A 20,518-nucleotide genomic window follows, 5' to 3' on the forward strand; every position below is an offset into this window, starting at 1 on the left:
CAGCCAAAGCCTTATATTTCTTAATTTTACTTTAAAATTAAGATATTAGTATAGTAATTGAGAGGGGTTTATGTATATGTGTGTGTGTGTATAAATATAATTACATTTATGCCTCTCACCAAGGAAGAAGTATATCTAGTACCAATTTTGAAGTTAAAGCTAACCTAAGGCAGGGATATATATGTGACTAATGAATGGAATAGTTAAAATACCTGAATATCCTTTTCCTACCATCAATATTACATGTTAGTGTTTAAAATAAAGTTGACTGATAGCTCTTTTCTTGATCAAATTATACACATCATATTGAAATGAATATACTTAGACTTGAAAGAATCAGAATGAGTTTGCAAAATCTGGTTTAATTCAGTTCTGTGGAGAGGAAGGAAACACATTGTGAAAATACATATGCACAGCAACCTAATCAATGCTAGATAAACAATGTATTAGTTTACAATACAATAGGATAACCACAAATTTGAAGGCTCAGATTGAGTCCATCTACGGTAAATACAATTTTATATTTGGCTCAAGTGGCTGTTGAATGTCAAGTGGTGCTGAGTTCCTACAAAGCACCTAATGACCCCCCAGCCTTGGCAGGACTTTCCACCACAGTCTAAGAAATCCCAGTCGTGCCTTTAACACCTTTGGCCCCTGGGAGTCCTTGCTGCCCAAATACAAAGGTGGCCAGGGATTTCCAGTGGCCGAGTGTGATTGCACAGAAAGGTCTGTTCTAAGCCAGACTCTTCATGGCTAAGGTGTGAGGAGATCAGTCCTTAAATAGTGGTCTAGCATTAACATGGTCTATCAAAGCACGTTTAAAAATAGCTCCTTAGTGATTATGTACCAGCTACTAGTTATCACAATAACAGAAAAGGCAATAGGGCAGCTTCACATTTCACATGAAAGACTAGCATTAACTGGGCCTGGCTTGCCAGCTTAACTTTCACATAAATCTAGTGATTATTTTAATTTAGACCCAGAAAAAATGATTTCATACTAGTCTTTTCTTCACATAGGTTTGTGTAGCATTAAAATTGTTATGGATTAAATACTAGGCCATAAAGGCAAAAATGTTTAACTCTCCTTTGCCAAAACAGAAACACTCCCTGTTCTGATGCCTGTCCAGTTTCCAAAAAACAAAACATACATACACCTTTGTTATTGCACATCTTTCACACAGACTTGTGTATGTATAATATATATATATATATTTTTAAATATGCTACACATAAAAAAAAGACTATGGCACTTTACAGAATTCATGTTTTAACAATCATTATCATTACACCACAGATGTTTGAAAACTGTACAAAAACCCTCACATAATTAATGTAACATTGTTGAATTAGCACACAGGTTTAAAGAACCCAAGGCAAATATTTCTGCCTTCTTGGAGTTCATTGAGAAGCCCAGCCCATTACAAAACTTTAAGCACAAATGCAAGCAAAAATAAATAAGACTTTTCTGGTAATTGTAATGGTCCAGGTATATTAGATTTTTAGATTGAGGTGATTAGGTGATTGATAGAAATTTATTAGAAAAATGGGTGTGGGTCAACAATCAAATTACTTTTTTTTTTAACACATTCTAACATATTCCTCATATTCAGTGGTTTTTAGTCAGCTTTGCAGTTTTCATCTAGAGGCTCTAGGCTAGCATGATTTTGGATGTTCTATTCATCCTAACCAAAGCCTGGCTGATGGACTGAAGGTTTAAAAGGCCCAACATTACTCTCTTTCTCTGCTAGAGAAATAACATCTCTGCTATGCTTACTAAGTCAGTGTTTAGGTAGTTTCTAGTGGTTTGGGGTCCGTGTGTGCATGTCTGTTTTGTTTCCTGTAGCATTCAGACTAATGAAGTAATAAACACTGTCAAGTGACCTTCTTCTGCCCAAGAGAGATCACATTTTCACTTGTGATTTCTGGGATCAGGGTGACTTGGGATACACTACCACGTTAGCCAGAGAGCATCTGGGCAGTATAGATGAGGGACTGGCTCAAAGAATCCTCCAGGTTTATGACAGCTTGTCTATAAGGAGAGCGAGGGTATAAATTAATGTTAGAAACGGGGTTCTCTATCTTTTATAGAATAAAAAAGTAGGGTGAATCTTCTGATGATACATTTAAGAAAAATCTGTGTTTTTATCAAGATTTGCCTGATGAAGCATGTTGTTTTTAAATGCAATATATTGTCAGGGTTTGAAAGGTCGTTCCTGTGGTGGCACTGGAACCTGGCTAGTACAATAATGCTCCATCAGGGACAGCAGCCCAAACCTGCATCTGTGTGGTGTCATAGAGAGAGCAGGCATGTTTCCTGAGCCCTTACCTTAGGCTGCTATGAAGGTATTTCTCTCTTCAAAGAAAGTCATAGGATTGACATTTTGCTTATTCTGAACTTTGGACGAAGAATGGTGAACTCGTTAAGGACTGTTCCACACCCCTAACCCTCTTGCTCTTAGCTTTTAATCTATAGGAAAAGATGGTTTCTGGGTCAGGCCAAAGGCCAGAATGGAGTAAAACTCAAGCTGTTCCATTCCATCGCAACATGAAGCAGATAGTTTTTGTATACCCTGCAAGCTTTTAGACTTACACAGCTTTAAGAGATCCACTTTGGGCAAGGCTGTAAAATCTGAATCTTGGTTCTATGTCTGGTGGCCCTTAGTATACAATACCTTGCCCAAACACGGTGTGCAATTACTTGTTCAATCTTCAAAATGAAACAAGCCCTCAAGCGAGCAGATTCATAAAACCAGAGAGATCTAATACTTCTAGAAATCCTGCAGGTCCATTTCACTCGCTGAAGTTGCTATGGAGTGTTTCTGTATCAGTCTGCAGTTCTGGCCTTGGGGTAATACAAGACCGGGCTCTTTCTGGCCACTTTGATCATTCCAAAGTAAATCTGAGGTGATGGCTAATACTATTTTCTTGAATCAATGCTACCAGTAATTTATAGAAACTAGATTGAAAGCACCCGGACCCTTTTTAACAGGGGTAGTTGGTTCTTTTTGTAAACAAGTATAGGCAGGTGCTATGAATTTGGTCTAGCTCTTTTTTTTGTATTAACTTTTACTCTACTTTCCTGGGAATGAAGCCTTTGATGCAGCTCACCATTTGCAGCAATTTAATGTTATTTCAGTCTGCTTTCAGATGCACACCAGCAGCGAGAAAGACTTAAGTCCCATGACTAACTCCATTTTTTTAATGCACAGAATGGCATTTTGCTGCTGTTGGGGTTGGAAGTATAGCTGACCACAGCATGGTTAGCAAAGAGTGGGGAAAGGTCTTTCCACAGTGCTGAGGTCTGGCAAGCCCTCCCAGGGAGCATCTGAATGAGCCACGGCTGGCTTGGAGGCCGCTGTCCCTGGAACGAGGACACAGTGAGGTTTCCTGTGCAGTCAGTGCGGCCCCAGCCCTAGGAGGAAAGCATGTGCTCTCTGCTGGAGGAGGAGCCTGGGCCAGGACTGCTGCTCCACTGGCTCTGGGAAGTGGAATTCATTCGTCTCCACTAGTAGGATTTTGTATTTTTATCCTCTTGATCTTATATGTCTGTATGTTTTTTTGATCTTAGAGTGACAGCTCAGTTGGTTCACCTGACCCTGAAATTCAGCCTTGAATAAGTTCCACACTGTCCCTTGCCTCCTATGGTGAGCTAAGCAAGAGATTGTCGTACTTACGTTGTCTTGCTATGCCCTTTAGCATATCCTGTCCCCAGTGAGTGTCTAGTCTGCACTGTAGTCTCCCACTGAGACAACTTGAAAGAACTAGGGGCAAACAAAAACCCCAGACCTCATTCTGAGGCAGAGGTGCTCGCAGGCCTGTAGCCCAGTGGCAGAAATACGTGGCAGAAACACGTCTCAGAACAGCCAGTAGATCTGGCCAAGTCTCTTCTGTTCCCAGGGAAATGCCGCTTTAACGGTTTAGACCATTATCCTTCATTGAGCCTGGGGGCGAGGGGATGCAGTCTGACAGTACTCGTCATGTCTGGCTTTTGTCATTTGCACTGTCGCCCTCACGTGTAGCCAGTCACTCTGCTTTGCTATGTGTGGCCTCTCATTGGTCCTGGTGAGGCTCAGGGCTGTGGAAGGTGGCTGTGGTAGGTAAAGGCTAGTTCTTCACTTGACTCAAAACGACGGAGCCAGGGTGAATTATTTTATAAGAAACAGAATGGCATTAATGTCTCTTCCAAATTAAAGGAGGCAGATGAGGTTTTTCCCCTCTTCAATTTCTTCCTGCACTTTGTCACTGGATGTCGCAGTTTCTGCTTGTGCGGAGAAGACGGCACAGATGAAGGTGAGGACTGTCCCCCCGACGGCAGTGTAAAAGGCCCAGCCCAAGGAGCAATCTCCGGGTCTGTAGGCTGACGCGTAGTGTCCACAGTAGGCAGTGGCCTTCTGGCAGCCCCAGCCAGCAGGGTAGAGTATCAGACCGAGGATAAGGAACAGGCCTGCGGGGCAGAAAGAAGAGAGGTGAAGACCCCCACGGCTCCACATGTAGGCTGAGTGTACAGATTTGTTGTCATTGTTACTTGATTTGCCTCCTTTGGGCTGTGGCATCCTTTCTGCAATAGCTAAGTGTCAGGGACTGTTTTGTACAACTAATCTGACCTGGTCAAGAACCATTATCATTTTATTAGAACTGTTTTATTTTATTTTATTTTATTTTATTTATTTATTTATTGTATTTTTCTGAAGCTGGAAACGGGGAGAGACAGTCAGACAGACTCCCGCATGCGCCCGACCAGGATCACCCGGCACGCCCACCAGGGGCGATGCTCTGCCCACCAGGGGGCGAGGAGGGGGGGTGGAGAAGCAAATGGGCACTTCTATGTGCCCTGGCCGGGAATCGAACCCAGGTCCCCCGCACGCCAGGCCGACATTCTACCGCTGAGCCAACCGGCCAGGGCCTATTAGAACTGTTTTTAGCCTCTTTTGTACATGTTTGGGCACCCACTAATAATTTCTCTTGTAGAAAAGCAAATGAACTTGTTAATATTTCTTCTTGAGGGGCTCTTACTGAGGTGAGCATTTCCCTTCTGGTCTAAGGCAGAGGTCAACAAACTAAGACCAAGTAAGTGTGGCCTTGTTTTTGTACATAAAGTTTGACTGGAACACAGCTATGCGCATGCATTTATGGATTGCCTGTGGCTGCTTTTGTGCTGAACAGCAGAGAGAGCAGTTGCATAGCAGACCCTATGGCCTGCCAAATCTGAAATATTTACTACCTGGCCATTTTCAGGAAAAGGCTACAACCCGGGGACTAAGGGAATTCACACAGAACCATCTGATGTCACCCTGGTTAAATGCAAGACACCAGATCTTAACTTGACGTCAAATGCTTTAATCAAGTCCACGGAGTCTGTTTAATGGCATTCACCAACAACCAATTGTATGCATTTGGCAGAATTTACATTTACACGTACATTTAGAAACAAAAAACATTTGCAAACTTAAGAATTTTATGTCTGAATGCTGTTAGGTGAACTCAGCCTCAGGAGACCGCCATAAGCCTGTTCCCATTCTGCGGACCACACCACCCCACCATCCTAAACCTCCGCTTCCATTCTGCGGACCACACCACCACCCCGCCATCCCAGACGTCCGCTTCCATTCTGTGGACCACACCACCCCGCCATCCTAGACGTCCGCTTCCATTCTGCGGACCACACCACCACCCCGCCATCCTAGACCTCCGCTTCCATTCTGCGGACCACACCACCCCGCCATCCTAGACGTCCGCTTCCATTCTGCGGACCACACCACCCCGCCATCCTAGACGTCCGCTTCCATTCTGCGGACCACACCACCCCGCCATCCTAGACGTCCGCTTCCATTCTGTGGACCACACCACCCCGCCCACCATCCTAGACGTCCGCTTCCATTCTGCGGACCACACCACCACCCCGCCATCCTAGACGTCCGCTTCCATTCTGCGGACCACACCACCACCCCGCCATCCTAGACGTCCGCTTCCATTCTGCGGACCACACCACCACCCCGCCATCCTAGACGTCCGCTTCCATTCTGCGGACCACACCACCCCGCCATCCTAAACCTCCGCTTCCATTCTGCGGACCACACCACCACCCCGCCATCCTAGACGTCCGCTTCCATTCTGCGGATCACACCACCCCGCCATCCTAGACGTCCGCTTCCATTCTGCGGACCACACCACCCCGCCATCCTAGACGTCCGCTTCCATTCTGCGGATCACACCACCCCGCCATCCTAAACGTCCGCTTTTCTAATCCTTACACTTGATCGCCACTGTGTGACTGAGTTATTTTTCCTGCCAGCCTTGTGGGTTAGGCACTACTCCAGGGCCAGACTAAGGTGAGGCAAGGGAGGCCCTCGGTCTCAGGAGACGGTTCCTCGCAGGTGCTGGCGGGAACCTGAGAAGGAGCACGTCGCCTGCCTCACCTTAGTCCTGGCTGCTCTAAGGATGTCTGGAGCCTGAAATGACAGAGGCAACCGGAGGGCCCCGAGCTTACCCAGCGAATTTTCTTTGCAGAAGGGATGCTGCAAGGGGGTATGCTATGTGGCAGGGATGAAATGGTTTTCTCTCAAAAATGACACCTTCATAGCTTCTATCCTCATACACTAATCTTGGCTCAATTCTCTTTTCTATTTTCCTATCTTAACTAAAGTTCTCTGGGTTTACCACACCAAAGCTTCCAAGTCTTTTTAAAATTTTTTTATTATTTTTATTTTTCTGAAGTGAGAAACAGGGAGGCAGTCAGACTCCTGCATGTGCCCAACCCGGATCCACCGGCATGCCCACCAGGGGGTGATGCTCTGCCCATCTGGGGCGTTGCTCTATTGCAACCAGAGCCATTCTAGTGCCTGAGGTGGAGGCCATGGAGCCATTCTCAGCGCTGGGGCCAACATTGGAGCCTTGGCTGCAGGAGGGAAAGAGAGAGATAGAGAAGAAGGAGAGGGGGAGGGGTGGAGAAGCAGATGGTCGCTTCTCCTGTGGGCCCTGGCCAGGAATCGAACCTGGGACTTCCACACACCAGGCTGACACTCTACCACTGAGCAAGCCAGCCAGGGCCCCAAGTCATGTTTTTTTTTTTTTAATTTTTATTTATTTATTCATTTTAGAGGAGAGAGAGAGAAGGGGGGAGGAGCAGGAAGCTTCAACTCCCATATGTGCCTTGACCGAGCAAGTCCAGGGTTTTGAACCGGCAACCTCAGCATTCCAGGTCAACGCTTTATCCACTGTGCCACCACAGGTCAGGCCCAAGTCATGTTTAAATCAACTAACCTACAGAAAGAGCATGACTGAATCTCTGTTAGTACTGGGTTTGAAGGCAGACCAGGGACTGTGTTTGAAACTGCAGACCACACCTTTCATACAGCTGTCTTCATCCTGTGGTGGCAGCTTCTTGCCAAGCATGGCAGTTCATCACTAGAGGTCTGACTGTCCCTGCTTCCCAACTGAATCTCACCGTTCTAGTCTGAAGGCCGTGGGAACTTCTAAGCAAGGGTGCAATAGAGGGAATCAGCTCGTAGGCTTACTTTCTACAGAAAGGTGCTGCACAAAAGCAGCACTATAACCCTGCAGTCCTCCATTTCTCTACCGGTCACAGTGCTGGGAGCTGGGAGCAGGCAGGCAGCGTGGTGTAGCTAGGGAAATGTGATCCAGCGCTGGGAAGCACAGAGGAGAGGTGCAGCAGCAAGAGGCATGTGGGAGAGATGCTGTTAGAGGGACAGCGGAGAGTGACTTCCCTGGGATAAGGCAGTCGTGGAGAGCGTGCTGGCACTCCGGAATGTGCAAGGTCTTGAACCAGCAGTCTTGGTGTGGGTGTCTGGCCTCAGTGCCAAGGCTGGAAATCACACAGCAGAAAAGCCCCAATAGTCTAGTATGAGCTAGAACAACCAGCAAGATAATGGACCACAGCAAAGACTCACTAAATTAAGAGATGGTTCAGAATTGGGAGTAAGACAGAGGTTTGAATCCAACTTCTGACACCTATGAGCTGGGTGACCTTAGAAAAGTCTTTTAACCTAAGCATGATACCACACCTATAAAATAGGCTCATGTTTAACTCATAAGGTGGTTGTATTGATGTAAAAAGCACTTTTTTTTTTTTTAAATTTTCTTAACTGAGACGCAGGGAGGCAGAGACAGACTCCTGCATGTGCCCCCAACCAGGATCCACCTGGCAAGCCCCAAATAGCACAATGCTCTGCCCCTCTGGGGCTGTTGCTCCGTAGCTCCGCAACCAACCTATCTTAGCACTGAAGGCAAGACCATGGAGCCATCCTCAGTGCTCTGGGCCAACCAGTGCAACTTGCTCCAACTGAGCCATGGCTGCAGGAGGGGAAGAGAGAGGGAGAAGAGAGAGAGGGGAAGGGTGGAGAAGCAGATGGTCATTTCTCCTGTGTGTCCTGACCGGGAATTGAACCCAGGACATCCACATACTAGGCTGATGCTCTACCACTGAGCCACCTGGCCAGGGCCCAGAAAGCACATTCTAAATCCATAACAATAACAGCAACTACAACAAAACTGTAACATAGACTAACTAGCACATGACGATAGCTCACACGACGATAGTTCAAAACCTTTCACAGACCCCACCAATATGTAAGCACAGTTTAAGTTAACATAAAATTGACCAGTTATGAGTAAGCAGGTCAGCTTATTTTTGAGGGTATATTTTGAAAGGTGTAGTAACTTGGAGAGAGAGGAAAGAACCCAGGCTAAAATTTAGTGCCCTTATAAAGATAAGCCATCCCCACTGAACAGATCTTACTTAGCGGGGGAGATCTAAATATTGAGCTAATTCTTTTATGTTTCCAAGGCCTTTGATAAATCTGAATTAATTCCCACCTTGTTCCCTAGGAAACATCACCCAAGGTACATGGAACCTTGTAGTTTCTGCCAGCCTGAGGTCTGCGAGGTGCTGTCGCCAGGACCTCTCGGGCTTCAGAGGTGCCCTGCCAGGCAGCAGCTGCCAGGCCCAGTGCGGCCCAGGTCTGGGGCAAGAGCCCCTCTTCCCCCCCAAAGACCAGAGTGGTCAGACTTGAATTGTGGCTCCAATTAAATGTTAATTGCACATGTTGTTTGTATTACATGGTTTAAACAAGCCCAGTAAGCAAAATTAATGCCTTTTAATATATAAGGATCCTGTGCCAGGCTCACAAAATACTTTAGCCTGCACTATCTCAGATTCCTTGGGGAAGGAGGCAGGTTTAAAATAATTAAATAATAAGGTCCTTATATTAAGAGCCTATCCCTTTCACAGTACAGCTGGGGACACTCCAGTACTGTCCTTAGCTCTCCCCCACATGCTCCCTTTTCCGACAGCTCAGCTCCAGTCCCCGAAGCGCTTGAGGCCATCTTAAATCTAGTGGCTGCTACTGGCCAGTCATTTTCTGAATGTCAGTAGGGAGACTTTCCTTATCATATCAGGGTGCTATGCTTATAAGTTTGGCAAAAGCCTCAGCTTGAGTATTTTAAGCCCTCAGGGCATCTCATGTGGGAGGGTAATGAAGAGTGGGCTGTGGTCTGAGTCCAGGTGCCGGTGGATGTGATGTGTGCTGAAACCACACGCCGTCAGCCTAGGCCGAGGCAGCCCAGGGCCTCTCCGGACCCTCAGTGGGGCGGGGAGGAAGCTGCTGTCTGCCCTCCCCTGGGGGGTGGGCCGTTCCTCCCAGCACTCATCGGAGCTGTTATTACCGTGGTTATTGCCCTGAAAATGCAAGACCGATGTCTCTGAGAAGGGAAGGAGAAGGGTGGGCCTTCAGGTAAACAAAAGTAAAAGACACAGTTGTCATGTCTGAGTACATATTTAGAAAAAGGCACTTCTATCGGAGGATTTCCAGACAGCTTTTAGTGGCTCAGGTGACCGCCACACTTAGGCCTCATCTCGCAAGGTCCTGATAGTGCCCTTGGGGCCCAGTGCAGCATCTGAACAGCCATCTCAGCCTTCATGAGCCTCACTTAGTGGTGCACGAGCATCCTCCAAACATACCCTTTTGCTTCCAGTAAAATTACTGAGAAAAAGCCCATGAAGGCTTCCTGTCTCTCAGATTACATGCGGCCCCTCTCCCCGGCCTTCAGGCCCCTGTGATCCAGCTCCTTGTTATCTGTCGGAGTTCCTCTGCCTTTCACAGCGTCTGGCTCAGCCCCCTGGCCTCCAGCCGCGCAGGCATACTCAGCCTTTGATTGCAGGTCCTCTCACCCGGGCTCTCCTCCAGGGCAGCTTTCCGGTTGCTTGACATGCCCCTTCTCAGTGTGGTCCTCTGTCCTAACTGTTAAAGTTTCAGTTGCCTGCCTCTCCCTAACCTGCTGTCCCCACTTCCTCGCTTTGTTATCTCTGCTTTGTACTCATTGCAGATACAGAATATATTACTTTGAGTCTTATGAAACTGCCAGTATTTGACCTTTTTTTTTTAAATCTACAAAAATGGTCTTTTATATGGTTCAACCTACTGTAGTACTTCTTTATTTTGTTATCCATTTCCATTCTAGACTTTAAGCTCCAGGGGGCAGGGATTTTTGTATATTCGGTTTATTATAAAGCTAGTGTTCAGAATAGTGCTTGGCACATAGTCGACCCATAATAAAACTTTATTAATGTCAGTGCAATTTGTTTTATAATAAAATTATTTCTAAGCCACAGTGCCCCTGGGGAAAGCAGTAAGATAACTGCAGATACCAGTCAGTAAGAATGTCATGGGCCAGCCGGAGCCTCTTGGTTGGCTGGCGTATTCTGCCACACTGTCCTGCTCTAGGCCTGGGAATCCAGGGGTTTAAAAGCAAACTTGTGCCCCAAATTAGAAATGGGCTGATGACACTAGCTAACGACACAGAATTAAAGCCCCTGACTTCTTACATGACAGGCCAGCCAACAGGCAAGAATACTGTAAGACATACCAAGTTTGCTGTGGACTGTGTATGGTTTTTCTGGTCCTCAGTCTGGAGTGCTTCCAAGGACTGTCCACTGGTTATGGGTTATTTCTGGAGGACAGTGGAAGGTGAGGTGTGCTCAGGATTGAGCCGAGCCAGAAAATGGTCTGATTTCCCTCTGCAGCTTTAAAAAGGCAGTTCTTGGGGCCTTTGTACTGCCTTTTGCCTTAATGCATCATTGATTTGGTGTGTGTTTTATGGCGGGTGATAGAGAAAGTAAGGGACCTGGACAGTGGGCATTTGCTTTTCTTTTCACTGGCATTTCTTCCTGCAACCTGGCTGAGCAGCGGCAGGCCCAGCTGGAAGGAGGAGGAAAAGCAGCCAGCAACCAAAGAAAATACCCCTGAAAGTAACTCTAAGGGCTGGTCATCTCTGCCATGGCTCAACTTGATAGGATGGTACCTGAGTCATACCATTTTCCACAGCCTTAAAAGAGACCCCAGTCGTGCATCCCATTCTCTTCCCTTCTGCTAACTGCCTCCCAGGCACTGTACCAGGAAGATGAAAAGATGCCGGCATCTGTTCACCCTGGGGTGACCCAGGGAATGACTCAACCTAATCTGAGGAAGAAAAAAGTACCACATTTCCTCATGTATAAGACGCTCCTTAATTTTGGGGCCCAAAATTTGAAAAAAAAAGTATTACATAAAGTTATTGAACGCAAGTTTTATTCATCATAAAATTCATACAGCTCCTCAAGCGGGAAATGCAAGTAAAAATCCACAACCACTGTCTAAGATGCACTTGGTGTTTAGACCCCAGATTTTTTGGAAAACGGTGCGTCTTATACATGGGGAATAACGGTAACTAAACAGAAACTGACAGCTGAGACACTTCCCTGACAACTCATGGCCTTCTCATGACCACCTGGGCACTTGCTATTACAAGGCAACACCTCTCATGCTCCTCTGCTGTTTTAGTAATATTTTCCTATATCTAGAATGAGCTCTCAGACTGAACCCTGGATTCCCATCTTGCTGCACAGGAATTTTCAGTCTCTACGGGCAACTTAAACGTGCTTTGGATTTAGCTCAAACATATAATTAGATTCCATGAGCAGTCTCATCACTGCCTTTCCAGGGCCAAACACATAGAAGGTGCTAAAGAAAAAAAGAAACTCACCAGGGAAAGTAAAACCATAGTCTTCCGATTTTCTGATCAACGTTTAGCACTGACTGTGATTAGACCAGCCACAAAATTATAGGTCTCAGGTAATTTTCTTGTTACTGCCCTGGAATCAAACAATATGCTATCAAATACAAGTTTTAATCAAATCCCTTAGAGAGAAAAACATCTCTATAATCCATTCAAGCCTTGGATTTGGAAAGATGAAGCACTGCTGAATACAGTGAATATTACTTCACTTGGTCTGAAGAGGCCCACCTCAAGCTGCAAGAACACGGAATGCTAGGAAGCGGGGAGCCGGGTCTGAACCACACCTCACTTTGTGAGAGGAGTGGGCTGAGGCTCCATGGCTGTTTCCGTGCCTCCTCCTCTCCTCCAGATAAAGCTGCTGACCAAAGGAATGGACTCAGGGTGCTTTTTGGAGGGTGGGGATGGGGTACAGAAGAAGGCCATTGTTCCTGGCCTGAAAATGGTAAGAACTATAGGCTGGTTCCTTTCCACAGAATAGGAAGCAAATCTTTGGACTTGTACTTCTACTTCCTCTTTAGGCAGACTTCTAGACTAAATAGCAGAGACTTTCTAGACCTTGGTTTGCAAAGGAAACTGACTAAGGACAGGAGGAACACACCATCTGTCACTGCTACCCGCAGTGTGTGGAGAGCCTCAGCGAGGGCACAGCAGGCAGCCTGCATGGGGCTGTGGTCAGGAAGCTCGCTCCTGTGCTGTGCAGAGCCCTCCTGTCTCTGAGGGTGCGTGCGCAGCAGACGGGATAAACTGTGTCCCAGCTAGGTCATTCCTGAGACGTGTCCACTGAGTGCACTCCAGGTGCTTGTCCTGATGCCAGGCACAGTCATGAGTGGCTGTGCCGGGTGCAGGAGTGAAGTGGTGTCGGGTTTCATAGGCTCTTAAACACTTGCAGGCTAGTGCTGCTCAAGGACACAGGTCAGACAACACAGACCACCATCCCCTGCTTCACACTGACTATCCTCTTCCACCTGGAAATAACCCCTCATCCTAGTTAAGATGTCACCTCTATGCGAAACATGTCACCACTTCCTGCCAGAATGTTACTCTTGTGCTCCCGCTGCCCTGTGCATCCCTCTCTACCTCTTTATGACGTTATGTTTGTATATTTATTCAACAGCTATTTACTCAGCTACCTACTAAGTGCCAGGCATTATTCTCAACTATGAGGATATAGCAGTACCCTAGCAGGACTCTGAGTCCCTTGAGGGCAAAAAAGGTCTTATTCCTCTTGGTATACCTCCCAGTTTTGTCTTCATTTACCGTAATAAACCTGACGGGTGTGTCACAGATTAAAAAGGTCAAAAGTTCAACTTTATTTCTGGCTTTGAAATGGCCATTGACTCATACAGGAACATGGTAGGAGACTCCATTCCCCTTTCACCATATTTTTGAAAAAATGGAAGCGGGGGGGATAAAAGGTCACCCAGTGTTGTTCATCCCTGTCAGCTCTGCCCCGTGACTCGGAGGTCTGGCATATGGTTCTCGCTAAGCCTGAGCTCGAATTTTGTTGACCCAGGCAGCCGTCTCTCTCACAGGAAGAAGCAAAGGCAGATGAGGCAGGAGAGTGACTGGCTCTCTGTACCTCTCCTTGTTTGAGAACACAGCTCTGAGAGTATTCCAGCTGAGGGGACAGCTAGAATCAGCAAGTTTAAAAAGTACTGATAGCACTGGATTAATGGGAAACTTAGACAGGGCAGCCTGTGTGAATTTCAGATCATCTGCCACTGTTCTACCTCCACGTGGGAAAGAAGCCTCACTGGCTTTTCCATCTCCGTATTTGGTGTTTGCTCTTCCCTGCCTTCCCAACATCTAGACACCAGGGACCCAGCCCAGTCCTCTGTCCTCTTCTCTGCATTCTCTTATCAGTCACACTTGGTCCCACAGCTTTAAATACTACCTCTAGGGCGAGGTCTCATGAATTTTGATCTTAAACTTTGAACCCTAGATTTGTACATCCAGCTGCTTAGTCTTGACCTCCAACCTCCACTTGGACATGTGTCAAAACCTAACTTTTGATTCTTACTCCAACTTTTAAAACCTGGTCTTTTCCCTGTGGACCTTATCTCAGCAAAAGGGAATTCAGTTATACCCAGTGAGGTCAGAATCTTAAGATCATCTGTGACTCCTGTCTTTGAGCCCACATCACTCCCTCAGCAAGGCCTACTATCCTTCATTCTTTCCTAGAAAGCTTTTTCTCTTGATTACTCACATAGCCAACTCCTCGATCTTCTTCCAGTCTTTGGTTCAGTATCTTTTCACTAAACCCCACCCTGACTTCCTGTTTAATATGGCAACTTCTTTGCCAGCATAGCCAACCTCTCTTACCCTGGCTATACCTTTTTTTCTCTTCCTTCCACAACACCCATTACCCCTTAACATACTATGTTATTGATTTATTATTGTTTGGTTTATTGTCTGTCTCCACACGCCTGCATGTAAACTCCATGAGGATAGAGAACTTTATGGCTTGTTCTTTATGTATCCCAATTGCCTAGAACAATAGCTGACATGGAATAAGGTGTTCAGTAAATATTGTTGGGTGAATGAAAAGACAGTGTTGTGATTAGATTGTATGTTTAAATGGATGGTGGAAAAGCTTCTTCTGACAGTGTGAATCCCAGGCATTGACAATTTCGGCTAACAAAACACCAGCCACACTTAGGATGAAACACACACAGGCTCCAAACCACGGGAATGGCCGTCTACTTACTTGCAAGCACTGAAAACTTCCTTTCTGGCTATAGAAAATAGCTGTTTGTGGGAGATCACATAGAAAAAAGTCTATTAAATCTAATAAATTTTCAGTTATCTAAAGATCAGCCTTAGTTTAGCCTCAGAACTCTGAAATTGTTTCTGACTATGCCTGGCTGCAATAAAGACAGCTGGAAGGACAGGCTGTGGCCGACTCGTGGGACCTGCCTAGGAGCCCGGCTGGGACGGGAGCGGCGTGCAGGGACACAACTGGAGAAGTTCAGGAAGATGACAGCAGGCAGAGAGGCGTACAAAGGGAAATGAAGGCGATGGCCATGGCAGTTGGCGGAGAGGCAAGGGAAGCAGCATGAGCTAGGAGAGTGGAAAGAATCAACAGAAGTAGTTAGCACTGCAGGCCAAGAATGTAGAACTACTCTACAGCCCAGGAAAATACCCCTCCAGTCAGCAGCCCAGAGGGCAGTGTCTCAGGCTGGGGAGAGCGGAGGCTGTCTGGAGGGGAGAATATCTTTCGGCTTCCAGTAGAGAGGAATAACAGGCTTAGGTATTTGGTGTGAAGTGTGGGACCCTGTATCGGTACAGTTCATGTCCAGAGTGTTATACAACAACTTTATGCAAGCTAATATTTATCTGTGATACTAACCTCTCTTTTCTACCTAGATTATTTTTCCCCAAATCATCTTTCGTGGTGACTGTTGGGAGGTCATTTTGGCAGTCTCTAATAGCTATTTGTAGGTCATCAACTCTTGTTAGATGGGACACTTTCTCTTTCACAGTGCCCCAAGCAAACAGTCAGATACTGTTAAGGCTGTGCTTTGAGGAAGGCACACCATATCAGACCACTTCCCTACCCATTGAATTTGCTGTCAAGCAGTTTTCTTCCCAAAGATCATGGTATGAACCTATGGAGTTCTCATGTGCAGGGACTTTGGGCACACTCTGTAGTGATCATTCTCAGTTACCCTCTGTTTTAGGAAGAGAAGAGATGCAACTTAAAATATTTCATAGATAAAAAATAAAAATCACAAGAGAATGGTTCATCAATTACCTGGAAAACTAAATAGAACAATGATAGTAAAAAAGAAGTGTTACTCTAACATAATATATGTTTGTCCTGTAATAAAACAGCATTGGTTCCAAGGCTGCCTGGATGCCTCAAAGTATGTATTTTAAACTCATAGGAATTTCTATTCAATGGTAAACTTGTTTACAGAGGTGAGGAGTGTGTTTCCTCCTATTTCTTGGCTTCTGTGTCTCCATTCCAAATCTACACTCAGTGCCTGTGGCACAGTCCTGTATACACATGTGATGTTGACCAATTTCATGTGTTATTTCTGATTCCTATTTCCTTTCTAGTCTTCACATCTTTGGAAGAACCTTTTGGAAAGGAGTTCTATGGTAAAAATCGTCAATTCCAAGTAAAGATGACATGGGGTTAGTGATAAACACCTTCCCCCAATTTTATATATCCATTATTAATACTTTAAAGATGAAAATTTATACAGGTGATTAGAGTCTTTTAATGGACATAATGATAACAGGTTATATAATAACAATGGTAGCAGTTGATGCTATGAGCACTACAATGTGGCAGGCACTGACTAAACACTAAACATAATTCATTCAGTCCTTGCAACAGCCTTATGAGGTTGGTATTATTAATACTGTCATTTGAGAGATGAGGAAACTGAGGCACAGAATGATAGATTGATTAAGTAAGATTACACAGCTAATCAGTGGTGGAGCTGGGACTTTAACCCAATCCATATGCCTCAAGAGTCCCCTCAGAGACATGCTTCTAAGACAAAGGCATTTGTTCAGCTGCAGAAGGGAAAATGATATGTACTCAAATGCCAGCAGCATACTTACACCTGTGAGAGGTTAGAGAACAGGTGATGGAGAACAGTTATTTAATGAGAAACCGCAGAAATGCTGCAACAAAATAAAGATCACCTATTGTCAGGCAGGTTGACTCACTAACCCTATGGCAAGACAAGATGAGGTCCCATTCATACCTTCCCTTCCATCACAAGCTAAGTGTCACCAGCCTTCTTATTATAACATAGATGCCACTTTGGAATGGCTACCTTTAGCCAAAGTAACTTATAGAAAGAGAATCTAGTGAACAGGTCAGAACAGTATAAGGTTTGCTATGATGTCCTCTTCTGAAGGATGTGGAACACCTGTTTGAGCAGAAAGCTGCAAATACAGCACAAAACCCATCAGATACCAGAGGGAAAAAATGTAAGCTGTATAATCCACTTACACTTTAGTCTTTTCTCAGAGATTCTGTATGCTTGGGAACTCTAAATTCGCATATCCACCTGAATGCCATCCACCAACAACAAAACAAATTTAAAAAGGAAACCTATGTCCTCTCCAGGACAGACATATATAGCCATTCAGACAAAATCCAGCACTGAGAGCATTCTTAGTCCCAAAATGGCATCCCTCTAGCAGGTCAGGCCATTGTTAACCACTCTGCCTTCTTCAAGTAGCCTTTCTTAACAGAGCTGATGATCTTGGTCTTTCCTGACCTCCTCCTAGCTTGGACTCTTTGGACCATTATTCTTACATGGTAGGTTTGAATTAATCCTGTGTTAACAGAGATCTGCTTGTCTCATTGTCCACATGCAGGGGGTGTTGCTCTCAATCTTAGGCATCTGGCACTCATGAAATCTTGATTGTGACAACTGCAGACACACGGGATAGTGGCCCCTCAACCCCTTCTTTCCACCCAAGTAGTGTTCTGGTCCTCTGCCTCCCAAGCCTCAAAGCTAATTAGAGTTTATATTCCAACCTGCTTGATGTCTCCAGATGCCAGGACAGGCCACTAGCCTCAATACCAAAATCTGTTAGCCATTCAGAGTCAGGAGTATTTGAATGGTGTTTAAAAATAAGAGCAATACAAAATATTATAATATGAATTAAGGATTTCTGCCCAAGAACTGCTACTTTTAGTTAATCTATACCTTTGAAATCACTTTGCCCAAAAAGGATTTTCAATTTTTTAATAAAAATTTATTCTGTAAAAGCCAAACAAATTTGATTTTAGTGATGTCCAATTCTGAAATGATCCTTATTGGTTCTTAGTATAATGGCTCCATTAATTATTTATGCTCTAAGTGTTTGGGAGGGCAGAGTCCAAGTCAGAATCGAGACTTATCAGCATTTGTTCAATCCTCTATGGTACTCTTTATTTTTTAAAATTGATTTTAGAGAGAGAGGAATGGGTGGACAGAGAGAGAGAGAGATCAATTTGTTTTACCTATTCATGCATTCATTGGTTGATTCTTGTATGTGCCCTGACCAGCGATTGAACCCTCACCTTTGGCATTTAAGGACACTTGAACGAACTGAGCAACCCGGCCAGGACCAATCCTTTACGCTTTTCAAATACTTAGAAACTGAGAGCTGTGCTAGCACAGTAAATGTAGGTTTACTAAGCACCTATTATATATGTAGCAAGCCCCATTCAGAACACTAGAGATAAAACTGAAAAAGACACAATCTGTATACCCTTGCTTATATTCCCTCACACTTTTGGACTTCACACACTAGTACAACAGTGAGAAAAACTACGAAGTCAATATTTTTATTCTGCTAATATAAAGACACTGAAAATGACCAGTATCACCTCTCATATATTTTCAATACCAAAAGGCTTGAGGATGTAATCTAAGAACAGTGGGTGCTCAATGTGAGCTCTAGAAAATCTTACTATATTGGCCTTATCTTTCTTGTTTTTGCTGAGGACTGATGGAAAACTTAGCACAGAGTGGACCTGTCCTTGGTCAAAGGCAATAACTCCTGGAGAGTAACTCCTGAGAGGCCCTGAGGGCTGCCAGGGGCCCGTGTTAGGATGGATCCCCTTTCTGAGACTCTTCTTTGTTTACTGGCAGTCAAGAGGCTCTTCCTACACTCTTCCTTTGGAGTCCAGAGTCTAAACTTGTTTTCACTGTCCCTCGTTTTAAAGTTTCAAGAGTTTCTGGACAAGCTAGACTGGGCCCAACTTGGATATTTAATAACTCTGCTTTGACAGCCAGGTCAGGAACTGGAGGTCAGAGGTTCACTGGTGATGAAAGGGGTTTTCAGTGGATGAGCACAGTGTCTTTGTAGAGCAGATTATAGTCACTTGCCAGCTTGGTACATTATCAATAATAGAGGTTTTGAACCAGCAAGATTTTGAGGGGATGGAGAGGAAAAGTAAAGGATCGGGTGTCAATTTTTTGAAAATGCTTGTATTAATGCTCATACCATTTCCCTGGGAGAGCCTGGTAGGGCACTTGTTTTCCACTAAAAACACTCCCATGGAATTATAATTGGCAAGAAAAAGACTCTTCCAGGGTGGGGGCTGGAGAGCAATTGACGGAGCAACATAAAGAGAATTCTTTGGAAGACAGTCTGCATAGTTGTCATAAAAAGAGCTTATGACCAAGGCCCCAAGAGGAAGTTTGTTACAATTACCCAAAATTAAGAATTGCCAGATGCCCTTAGAATACGTAGAGAAATAATCTAGAACGTAAGATGTACTTCTCTCTTGCTGAAGCCTCCCTCAATCTTTCTCGGCAGTGATTCATGTTTATGCGAATTGCTGCACTGGTGGTTTCTACAGCCTTAATCCCTAACGGTTCAAGAGTATCCCAGCAAACTCATTTAGCCAGATTATTTTTTCCCATGCGTTAGTGATAAAGTTTTACATCACATTCCAAGTGAGAGGCTGTTTTCTGAGCTGTTTATATGCAACTGGGAGAAACTCATTAAATACTTTTTGATAAATTATTCATCTGACATGGAGGACTAAGAAAGTACTCCTGTTTGACAATAACCAAAATACATTGATAATTCAACAAAAAGCTGCCCAAATAAATAAAATGCAGTATATTATATACTAGAGTAAAAGACACAAAACATTTAGTTACTGAGCTATGAAATATTCAGGACAATAAGTAAATTTCTTGCATGCTAAGGTCTTGGGGTCCAAATAATGTTAAATAATTCCTACAATGAAGCAGATGCCATCTTTTCAACATGAGGTCCCTGCAGTTGGCCTTGAAACGCTGAACACAACCACTGAATTTTGGTATGAACTTTTTAATATTAGCTTCATTTTCTCAATATGTGTATTTTAGATTTCATCTGTACTAGGGGCTATCTTTAAAAGAAGATTGCTGGCCATTTAAAAAGCTCTTGGGAACATAGTACAGTAACTGAATTCATTTACTAGTATGGTTGTCTGTGGTACAGCACAATTCTTCACAGGAAGTGCAGATGCTCCTGCAGTAGCATCACAGCTTGGAGTGCCATCATTGCATCACACGCTTAAGGGTGCCTGCACTGCCTGTGTAGACACTCAGAGCCACACACATAGATCATCCATGACCTGTGATAATTTATGGCTACAACTAAGTGGTTATCATGGCAAACCACTCTCCACATTTTATTTGCATATCAAGTACTACAGTGTTTTTCAACCAGTGTGCCACGGCACACTAGTGTGCTGTGAGACATGGTCAGGTGTGCCATGAGGAAATTAAACATGGGTCCCCAAACTACGGCCCGTGTGCCGGATACGGCCTGCGGAGGCTATTTATCCGGCCCACAGCCAGCCGCCTCCATCCGAACATAAACATTCCCCTCACAATCCCTCCAGCTATCAGCGACAGGAAGAGTGGAGGCACAGGGAATGCTCACTGACCAATCACCTTCTAGGATTCATCCCGACCACTAGCAATGAACCA

General features: G+C 44.8%; 1 protein-coding gene across 2 annotated transcripts in view; it reads right to left on the reverse strand.

Moving 5' to 3' along the window:
- Positions 1 to 342: 342 nt before the first annotated feature.
- The window catches only part of LHFPL2 (LHFPL tetraspan subfamily member 2), a 190,273-nt gene continuing 170,097 nt past the window's right edge, over positions 343 to 20,518 (reverse strand). For both annotated transcript variants that reach the window (XM_066273631.1, XM_066273632.1), the window contains one exon: positions 343 to 4,446. In XM_066273631.1, coding sequence (XP_066129728.1) covers positions 4,190 to 4,446 — 257 coding nt within the window. In that variant the 3' untranslated portion in view covers positions 343 to 4,189. The remainder of the gene's footprint in view (positions 4,447 to 20,518) is intronic.

This window comes from Saccopteryx bilineata, chromosome 4 (genome assembly GCF_036850765.1).
Source record: "Saccopteryx bilineata isolate mSacBil1 chromosome 4, mSacBil1_pri_phased_curated, whole genome shotgun sequence".
Taxonomy (NCBI): Eukaryota; Metazoa; Chordata; class Mammalia; order Chiroptera; family Emballonuridae; genus Saccopteryx; species Saccopteryx bilineata.